The sequence below is a fragment of the Grampus griseus genome, assembly GCF_964374135.1.
Source record: "Grampus griseus genome assembly, chromosome: 11".
NCBI lineage: Eukaryota > Metazoa > Chordata > Mammalia > Artiodactyla > Delphinidae > Grampus > Grampus griseus.
The window spans coordinates 93462302-93473582 of NC_139005.1; the positions used below are offsets into that span (position 1 = coordinate 93462302).

General features: G+C 47.6%; 1 protein-coding gene across 1 annotated transcript; it reads left to right on the forward strand.

The window, feature by feature from the left end:
- Nucleotides 1-601: 601 nt before the first annotated feature.
- On the forward strand, nt 602-3222 carry LOC309829942 (DNA dC->dU-editing enzyme APOBEC-3A-like; the record flags this gene model as incomplete). The annotated part of the gene is made up of 4 exons (XM_082666195.1): nt 602-847; nt 1939-2289; nt 2580-2768; nt 3032-3222. The coding sequence occupies 4 exons, from the start codon at nt 602-604 to the stop codon at nt 3044-3046; spliced, it is 801 nt and encodes a 266-aa protein (XP_082522321.1). The 3' UTR covers nt 3047-3222.
- Nucleotides 3223-11281: the final 8059 nt, after the last annotated feature.

Sequence of the window (11281 nt, forward strand, 5' to 3'; positions counted from 1 at the left end):
CCTTTCGTCTGTCCCCTCACCACCTGCCTTGCCGGTCCCTGCTGCCCAGATGACCGCACTCTCGCAGACCTCACTGGCCCATGGTCAGTCTTGGTGGCATCCAAGTCGGGCCTTTGTCAGAACAGGGAAAAAGGAACTTAAACCTCTCCGTGAAGGTCTGAGGTTTGGGCGGAGAAGTTCATTGTGTCACGAGTGGCCAGAGTTCGGGAAGGGGTAAGGCCCAACTCTGCTGACACAGCGGTTTCCAGGAGCTCTGATCGTATATAAGGCTCCTGGTGCTTGAAGAGCTTCAGGTAGGAGGCCACAGGTTGTGACCGAGCACAGAAACAGAAGACTCAGAGCCAGGGACGGTGAAGAAACTGACTCATGGAGGCCAGCCCATCACCCGGGACCAGGTACCACGCTACAGGGGAGCGGGGCAGTGTGAGCTAGAACAGGGGCGGGACGGTGGGGAGAGGCCGTGACCCAGTCCGACTTTGGGCAGAGGGTCAGGTCTTCATTGAGGCTCTGGGCATCTTGCATCGCTCCTGGGGGGAGATCCTGAATTCCCTGGGAGCCCCCAGCGGGGGTCAGAGGGGGAGGACTCGTGGCTCCAGCAGAGATGTGGGGTGCAGAGGGAAAGAGTGTGCGGGGAGGAGAGGAGCGCTGGGCAGTCCCAGAAGGAGCCCCGTGTCTTCGGGCTTCTCCCGCCTTTGACCGTAGTTGCCTGTTGGATGAAAACACCTTCACTGAGAACTTCATGAATCAGATGAGCCCTCGTAAGACCTACCTGTGCTACAAGGTGGAGATCCTGGATGGTGACGCTAGGATCCCTCTGGACGAGAAAAAGGGCTTCGTGCGCAACAAGGTGACTGACCCAGCCCGCCCGCAGTAGGCAGGGCCTCCCTATTGTGGGACATTCAGGGTAGAAGGTTGTCAGTTGCACACAGGATGTCCCACAAGCTCTCTCACCCCTGGTCCCTGCCGTTGCTACCACTGCTCTGCTTGGAATCAGGTGAGGACCCTTGCTGTGTGGCTGGCAGCTCTGAGCCACATGTCATAAGCCAATCACAGCAATCCAGGGCCTGGTACCTCCAATGTCACCCCAGCCTCTAGGACTAGGCTACTCCTCTCCTGCTGTGCCTCTGGGGAGGGGTTGGGACAGAGGGAAAGGCATCTGGACAAGGGGCCGGGTTTTTCCCCGGATTCCGCCCGGGGGATGGCTCTGGCTAGAGAGCCCTATTTCTTCCTCAGTCACTGTGGACTTAGACGGGCCCAGCAGGACCCCTGCCCACTGCTTGAGAGATCTTGCCAAGGGCGCTGATCCCTGCAACCCCACTGCCAGCTGTCTTTAGCCCAAGGACGCCCCTCAGCCTCGGGCTCAGCACAGGGTGAGGCCCAGAGTAGAAGATTGTAGAAGTTTTGGTGCACATGTGGGGTGGGGTAGAGGGGGAGCTGGAGAGCAGGGTGAGTCACTCCAGGGAGGAAACACCCACTTCCATGGCAGGAGGCCAGCGTGGGAGCTCCCCTGGCCTCCTCTCTGCAGGGCTGGACTAGGTGAGGCTCCTGAACGCCCTACCTCGGGCACAAAATAAGAGGCGCTCCAGAAAACTCAGAAATCAAGATGAGTCACATTTTAAGGCAATCGTTTAAAAATCAAAATTAACGCAATTCTATGATGAGCAAAACATCAACATTTGCATGAAGACTGATGGGTTTCAGTGCTATGCAGAGCCACAGGGAGCCGAGGGCCGATAACAGGTCATCACTGCTTGCCGAGCTTTTTGTAAAACACTGATACTGAGTCTCTCGTGGAGCTTTGCGTTACTTTGAATCATGTAAATGCTGCGTTGAAACGCCATTCACTTGGTGCTGAGGCTTGCCCAGCGCCTCACCCACCTGCCTACTCTGGCCTCGTCCTGCCCCAACCCCGTCCACTTTTCTTCCTCTTCTATGTAGGGTGCTAACGAACCAGGGGAGCCCTGCCATGCAGAGCACTACTTCCTGGACCGGATCTGTTCTTGGAATTTGGACCGGGAGCTGCACTACAGGCTCACCTGTTTCATCTCCTGGACCCCTTGTGATACCTGTGCACAGAAACTGGCTGATTTCCTGGGGAAGAACAGCCACGTGAGCCTGCACATCTTCGCCTCCCGCATCTATAGACTCTCCGATTATAAGGCTGGGCTGCGCACACTGCAGGCGGCTGGGGCCCAAATCGCCATCATGACCTCTAACGGTCAGCACGGGTCTCCTGGGGGTGGGGCAGTGGCAGGGAGAGGCCTGTGGGAAGTTGCTAGAAAGGGGCGGGTAGGGTGGCAATCCCTGGTAGAGAGGTCTTTGTGTGCTGCCTGAGAGGTGATGCTAGACTCTGGAAGGAGTCTATGGGAAGAGAGAGTTCAGGGGAGCAGAGCTGCTTCGGGGAGGGGAAGAAGGGGAGTGGGTGGATATGCAAGAAAGACTAGGGGACTTCCAGAAAGGAGAATTGGGCTGACTCAAATTCCAGGTGCAAGAAAGAGCTGGAGGGGTAAGCTATTGAGTCCCCAGGAGGAAGGAGAGAGGAGGAAGTGAAATTATGACGGGGAAAGTCTGTCCCGAAGAGTCATTTCAGCCCTGTGGCCCCAACCCTTCCCCAGACTGGAGTTCACCTTTCTCTCCCCTGTTCCATCTCAGAGTTTGAGCACTGCTGGGAAAACTTTGTGGACCACCAGGGAAAACCCTTTCAGCCCTGGGATGGGCTGGAAGTAGTGAGTCAACGTCTATGTAACAACCTGCAGGCGATTCTCCAGGTGAACGCTCCTTCCTGCTGCTTCCCTGGACCTCCTCCGTCCTCTCCTCTCCCTGTGGCTTTTTCCTCCTCTCAGAGCCTCCTTTGGGTGACCTGCTCCCTCCTGGGGTGCCAGCTCCATCCTTTCCTTCCCTTCTCATGTGGTCCCTCTACTTTCTCACTTGCTGTGTCCCTCCTTCCTTCCCCATCTTTGTAACACTCCCCAGACCTCCTCTCGGTTTTTGTTTCATCTTCCAACTGTCTCACTCCCTACTCCCGTCCTAGACGCAGGGAAACTGAAGGATGGACGTCAACCTCTCTAAAGAAGTCAAGAGACCTCTGTTGAACAGGAGAAAAAAACGGCTTTTTTTGAGAAATATAAACATGCCATTTGCTACCCTCTCCAGATTGATCCAAAGAAACCAGTGAAAGGCAAATGGCTCATAATAAAGAGTTAAAAAAAAAAAAAAATCTGGGGGCTTCCTTGGTGGCGCAGTGGTTGAGAGTCCGCCTGCCGATGCAGGGCACACGGGTTTGTGCCCCGGTCTGGGAAGATCCCACGTGCCGCGGAGCGGCTGGGCCCGTGAGCCATGGCCACTGAGCCTGCGCGTCCGGAGCCTGTGCTCCGCAACGGGAGAGGCCACAACAGTGAGAGGCCCACGTACCGCAAAACAAAACAAAACAAAACAAAATAAAACAAAAAACAAAAACAATCTGGGTAGATTTACTTTTCATTCAAACCTATATTACGTCCCAATCTACATCAGTAAGATTCTATTCAATATTATCAGAATAGTTTTCGATTTTTAGAGAAATGGATATTTTAATTGATTTTAAATCCAAAGCAATAAAATGAAATATTAAGAATCTTCCACCAAATATTTTTCCTCAGTAAATGTATCATGAACTACAAGTAGTTTATTAAAAGTTGCAGACATGCAGATGCCTTTCTCTTTTGTAGTGGATCTGATTCATGGTGGAGTGGAGGTATAGTGGTCACACTAATTCCTGCTGGAGTGAATAAAAGTCAACTAAATCTTGTAGGAGGGGAATCTAGGATTCAAAAATCTACAGTATACCCTAATAATGAAAAATCTGAAAGTGAAATTAAGAAAACACTCCCATTTACCATTGCAACAAAAAGAATAAAATATCTAGGAATAAACCTACCTAAGTAGACAAAAGACCTGTGTGCAGAAAATTATAAGACACTGATGAAATAAAGATGATACAAATAGATGGAGAGGTATACCATGTTCTTGGATTGGAAGAATCAACATTGTGAAAATGACTGTACTACCCAAAGCAATCTACAGATTCAATGCCATCCTTATCAAACTATCACTGGCATTTTTCACAGAACTAGAACAAAAAAAATCTCTTAATGTGTAGGGAAACACAAAAGACCCTAATAGCCAAAGCAATTATGAGAAAGAAAAACAGAGCTGGAGGAATCAGGCTCCCTAACTTCAGACTATACTGCAAAGCTACAGTAACCAAGACAGTATGGTACTGGCACAAAAACAGACATATAGATCAAAGGAACAGGATAGAAAGCCCAGAGATAAACCCACACACATATGGTCACCTTATCTTTGATAAAGGAGACAAGAATATACAGTGGAGAAAAGACAGCCTCTTCAATAAGTGGTGCTGGGAAAACTGGACAGCTACATGTAAAAGCATGAATTTAGAACACTCCCTAACACCATACACAAAAATAAACTCAAAATGGATTAGAGACCTAAATGTAAGGCCAGACACTATTAAACTCTTAGAGGAAAACATAGGCAGAACAAGCCATGGCATAAATCACAGCAAGATCCTTTTTGACCCACCTCCTAGAGAAAGGGAAATAAAACCAAAAATAAACAAATGGGACCTAATGAAACTTAAAACCTTTTGCACAGCAAAGGAAACCATAAACAAGACGAAAAGACAACCCTCAGAGTGGGAGAAAATATTTGCAAACGAAGCAACTGACAAAGGATTAATCTCCAAAATTTACATGCAACTCAATGTCAAAAAAACAAACAACCCAATCCAAAAATGGGCAGAAGACCTAAATAGACATTTCTCCAAAGAAGATATACAGATTGCCAACAAATACAGGAAAGAATGTTCAACATCATTAATCATTAGAGAAATGCAAATCAAAATTACAATGAGATATCATCTCACACCGTCAGAATGGCCATCGTCAAAAAATCTACAAACAATAAATGCTGGAGAGGGTGTGGAGAAAAGGGAACCCTCTCGCACTGTTGGTGGGAATGTAAATTGATACAGCCACTATGGAGAACAGTATGGAGGTTCCTTAAAGAACTAAAAATAGAATTACCATACGACCCAGCAATCCCACTACTGGGCATATACCCTGAGAAAACCATAATTCAAAAAGAGTCATGTACCACAATGTTCATTGCAACTCTATTTACAATAGCCAGGACATGGAAGCAACCTAAGTGTCCATCGGCAGATGAATGGATAAAGAAGATGTGGCACATATATACAATGGAATATTACTCAGCCATAAAAAGAAATGAAATTGAGTTATTTGTAGTGAGGTGGATGGACCTAGAGTCTGTCATACAGAGTGAAGTAAGTCAGAAAGAGAAAAACAAATACCATATGCTAACACATATATATGGAGTCTAAGAAAAAAAAATGGTCATGAAGAACCTATACACAAGACGGGAATAAAGACGCAGACCTACTAGAGAATGGACTTGAGGATATGGGGAGGGCGGAAGGGTAAGCTGGGACAAAGTGAGAGAGTGACATGGACATATATACACTATCAAATGTAAAATAGATAGCTAGTGGGAAGCAGCTGCATAGCACAGGGAGATCAGCTCGGTGCTTTGTGACCACCTAGAAGGGTGGGATAGGGAGGGTGGGAGGGAGGAAGATGCAAGAGGGAAGAGATATGAGGATATATGTATATGTATAACTGTTTCATTTTGTTATAAAGCAGAAACTAACACACCACTGTAAAGCAATTATACTCCAATAAAGATGTTAAAAAAAAAATCTACAGGCATTGACAACCTATCACCCTGCCAACAATACTGTTTTGAAATGACAGACCATGCGACAGGAGAAGAGAAAGAATGAGTCTAAATACTGGAAGGGAAATTTCAAATCAGCAGTCGGGTGAACACCAGGAATTACTTCAGCCCCACACCACTCCTAATTCTACCACCCTGTAGGGGAAGCCAGAGGGAGGTGCTTTCCTGCACAGATGATGAACTGGCCCCTGCACAGTACATGGACCCAAGCAGGACCCATCTCAGGCACTAGATTTCTCTCCTGCCACTGATTCTGTCGGGCCTGAATTGAGCTGAGTCAGCCCCTGACAGCTGGTTGTCCTGCACAGGTGTCCAGACAGCGAAGTCTCCCCAGGTCTCCCCTCACAGACTTCTGCTCACATGTCAGGGGCCCAAACTGTGTCACAACCTCACACAATGACCGTGAGGGGCTGGGAGTGGAATCATTTGGTTTGAGACTTGAAGGGATAGAAAATAAGGGAGAGACGATGATGATGGCCAAGGAGGGAGGAAGGGACGAAGTCAGGGAGGGCTGGCACCCCGGAGGGAAGGACTGATAGAACAGTGTGACCCGGAAGGGGGAGGGGACGGGAGAGGAGGGGATAGGAAAGGAGAGGAGAGGAGCAAAGCAGGGCCAAGGGCCAAGGGTGGAAGGACAAGGGACCTAAGGACAGGATGCTGGGATGGAGGAGGGTGGGCAGGGACAGAGTTACCTGGAGGGGCTATAAGTCAGGCTTGTTTCACAGAAGAAGCCATGTGGGGAGGGTAGGATGGTCCAGGCCTGGCTCAGCTGCTCAGCGATGCTGTCAAGGAGCAGCCTGCTGTTCCTGCTCCCCAATCTCAGCTCTCGGCACTTGTCTCCTCAGGGCCTCAGATGGCTGCCCACCTCCAGACGTCACATCTCATTCCAGAGGGGAAGAAAGAGGATGGGACAAACCCCAGAACTTCAGAGCCTGTACATCTTTTTAATGGATACTAGCAGTGTCCTACCGTGAGAAGGGGCTGATGGGAAAACTCACAGATCACACTTTCTGTTGGTGTTTCACTTGAGCCAGTGTGGGCTGCAGAGGGAAAAAGATCGGTTCTTGAGCTCCTCACCTGGAACATATGGAGAATAATACTGACTGACTGAGGGCTGTTGTGCAGTTAAACGTCAAGTACTTAGGACGATTTGACATAGTTAGTCTTCAACAGATGATGATGCTACTATAAAAAAGAGGAGAAATCACTCATTTAATAAATCACTCAATCCACAGATAATGCAGTCTTCCGGCACATTCTGGCTCACACCGCGTGCAGCCAGGTGCCCAGAGAGATGTGGTGGACAGGCAGCACTGGGGGCCTCAGTAGCAGAGCGGTTCTGGCCGAGACCCAGGCCAGGCTGGTTCCTGCTCCCGAGCCCCTCAGTGTCGCTGATGGGGCCTCACCTCCTCCTCCCGGGGTCTCCTCCTCTGACCCCTAGGGGTTCTCCTCCTGCACTCCTGACTCGATGTCTGGGCCTGGCCTCTTTTGATGGGTCCCGGCTGTGTTCTCAGCTGATGCCCTCATTTCTGTGTCTCCTGCCCCCTCCTGCTGCAGGTGTGCCAGGGAGTCTGCAAGTTCCCAGAGACGAAGGAGTCACGCCCATGGGAGGGAGGATGGACTGAGAGGGGACCCCTTTCACTTATCTTTATTTTATTTTTAATAGTAATTAATTAATTTATTAATTAGGCTACATTGGGTCTTAGTTGCGGCACTCGGGATCTTTTAGTTGCGGCATACAGGCTCTTAGTTGCAGCATGCTGGATCTAGTTCCCTGACCAGGGATTGAACCTGGGCCCCCAGCAATGGGAGCGTGGAGTCTTAGTCACTGGACCACCAGGGAAGTCCCTCACTTGGCTTTAAATTAACAGCTACCTTTTGGTTGCAAACTCACCATGTCTCCTCGCGTTGACCAAGCCCTTTTCATACATAAGCTTATCCCAACTTTACCAAATCTCAGAACAAGGAATTACTACTTAGCACTAGTTTGCTATGAGGCAAAATCCTTTTTCCCCTCTTCCCAAGGTCTCACAGGTAGGACGTGGTAGGGGCCAGATTCACACCTGGGTCCGTGCCAGTCCCTAGCCAACACTGAGACACTTTCTTAAAGACTGTGAGTTATACTAGGATGCACACAGAGGGGCAGGAGAAGGTCACAAGCAAAGCCGGGGTTTCCAGCCCAGGAGTCTGGAGTTGGCCCAGTCAGACCAGAGAGCACATGTGAGAGACTTCAGGGAAGAGGGGAGGGACTGAGACAGGACCAGGATCCTGGGGAGATGTCTGGAGAGGGCAAAGGAGGGTCAGGGCTGAGGGTCGGAGGGGCCCGAGTGAGGGGACAGGAGCATTTGTCACCTAGGGAGCTGGAGGGGAGGTATCTTCATCATCCTGGAACCCTGTGAAGGTGCCATGCTGTGTGTCAAGGTGTCAGAGGGTACAGACACAAGCACTGTATCAGAGGACTGCTAGTGACAGAGACTGCATACCCGGTTAACTTTGAATTTCAGATAAACAACAAATATATATTTTTGGAACTTAACCAAAAATATATTCACATTTAACTGGGGTCCTATATTTTCGTTTGATCGAGCTGACTGCTCTTTCTGTACAGGAGACATTTACAGGAACCCTCATTCTTGTCCCAGCCCTGCTCGGGCTGAGCAGTGGTCCTGCATCCTCCCTGGGGATCCTTTGGCCCCAATCTCCCCTCTGATGAGTTCCCCTGGGGCACCCCGCCATGTCCCCAGGATGGTTTCTGGTGTGCTCCAAACAGAATTCGGGTTAACAAGGGCATGCTCCCTGTCTGGTTATGAAATATCAAGAGGGGAAATACCTCTGAACGTGACACTAAGAGACTTTGAGGTGCACAAGTGTCATTGCACAAGCGACATTGCAACACTACGAAGGGAAGGATAACTCTTCCTGCTCGTGGAGAGACAAATATCTGCATACCTTTAGATTTAAACTGCAGAAAGTGGTGGGTGTTTAACACAGCAGAATATTTTCTCTGAAATGTAAAATGAAAAGCTGAAGTTTCAGGGGAGGCGGACTGGCAGGGAGAAACACAGGGGAGGCTGAGCCCTCCTGTTACAAATACGGGAGCCACGGGAGACGTTCATGGTTGGCATGATGAAAAATAGAATTTAAGCTGAAGGGTTGGGGGGGTGGGGAAGAGTTGAGGGTCTGAGAACAGTGATATCACTTCACAGGCAGAGACGAGTGAAAGGAAGATGCTGTGGTGTACATTCTCCCCGATCAGAAATGACGTCAAAAGATGATGGATCAAGACCCAGAAGTATAAGCACATCATGTAACTGTAAGGAAAGGACTGTGGAAGTTAGAGAGGTAGTTAGAAGCCGTGGTGTTCGACAGGGCTGGAGTTGGCAAGAACGATGGCACAACTTTGCTTTTAGTTTTGGGTTTCTTTGTCATTTTGATTTTGTAATGGTGTGTGTCTTTTCATGAATATCTTCTAATTCCGTTCACAGTAGGGACAAAACCCATAGAAAATGCTTTGTAATAAATTTAATAAGGAATGAATAAAACTAAAGTAATATATAAATTTAATAGAAATCCATAGAAAAACATGATTGCTTTTGCCTTTTTTGTTTGTTTTTTGAACTTGAAGAACTACTACTTAGGTTCAAATAGTAAAAGAAGAAGTTAGGTAACATGTGATGGATGGTGATACAGCCAAATATCTCATGGGCCTCGTGGGCCCGAAAGCACAGCAGGGGCCCAACTGGGAGGGGGGCTTGAGCTTGGACATCGCCCAAGACAGGGAGATGTCCCTCCCCACACTCTGGGTGAAACAGGGACTCAGAAAGCCCCAAGGAACTGTGGTTGAAATAATCTAGCACCTGGCTTTTTTCTGGACTGCAAGAAGCTCAGGTTAAGAACTAGTGTCTCTATAGATTTCTTCTTGTGTTGTAGGTGCAAAGGAAGGTGAAGTGAAGTACAAACTGGACGTGAATTTCACATCAACCTCATTAACGCCAAACATTTGCTTGGATACTGATGGGAAATGTGTACTGAACCCAATGGCCAATCAGGAGCTGACTGTTCTTGGAGAGTATTTAGCTCTCATTCATTTGTAGCAGAAATGTTTTTTTTCTGTATTATTAGATGTCCAGTCCAGCATGCTCTCTTTATGCTGTCTGGACAGGCAGCTGTTTGACTGGCACTAGGCAGGCTGAATGTCATTTGCAATCCCTTTCAAATTACCCATGACATTTTTCACAGAACTAGAATAAATAATCCTAAATTTTATATGGAATCCCAAAAGACCCAGAATTGCCAAAGCAATCCTGAGGAAAAAGAGCAAAGCTGGAGGCATAACCCTCCCAGACTTCAGACAATACTACAAACCTACAGTAATCAAAACAGCATGGTATTGACACAAAAACAGGCATATGGATCAATGGAACAGAATAAAAAGCCCAGAAATAAACCCACACACCTATGGTCAATTAATCTTCAACAAAGGAGGCAAGAATATACAATGGAGAAAAAGAGTCTCTTCAGCAAGTGGTGTTGGGAAAGCTGGACAGCCACATGTAAGTCAGTGAAGTTAGAACACTCCTTCACACCATACACAAAAATAAACTCAAAATGACTTAAAGACTTAAATAGAAGACATGACATCATAGAAATCTAGAAGAGAACATAGGCAAAACATTCTCTGGTGTAAATCATACCAATGTTTTCTTAGGTTAGTCTCCCAAGACAATTGAAATTTTTGCTTTTGCAAAAATAAACAAATGGGATCTAATCAAATTTATAAGCTTTTGTACAGCAAAGGCGGCCATAAACAAAACAAAACAAAAAGACAACCTACTGACTGCAAGAAAATATTTGCAAATGATGTGACCAACAAGGGTTTAATTTCCAAAATATACAAACAGCTCATACAACTCAATTAAAAAACAAACCCAATCAAAAAATGGGCAGAAGACCTAAATAGACATTTCTCCAAAGAAGACATACAGATGGCCAAGAGGCACATGAAAAGATACTCAACTTCACTAACTATCAGAGAAATGCACATCAAAACTACAAAAAGGGCTGAGAGGAACCAAGATGGCAGAGTAGAAGGACATGCTCTCACTCCCTCTTGTGAGAACACCAGAATCACAACTAGCTGCTGGACAATCATCGACAGGAAGACACTGGAACTCACCAAAAACATACTCCACATCCAAAGACAAAGGAGAAGCCACAATGAGATGGTAGGAGGGGCGCAATCATAGTAAAATCAAATCCCATAACTGCTGCGTGGGTGACTCACAGACTGGAGAACACTTATACCACAGAAGTCCACCCACTGGAGTGAAGGTTCTGAGCCCCACGTCAGGCTTCCCAACCTGGGGGTCTGGCAACGGGAGGAGGAATTCCTAGAGAATCAGACTTTGAAGGTTACTGGGATTTGAATGCAGGACTTCAATAGGACTGGGGGAAACAGAGACTC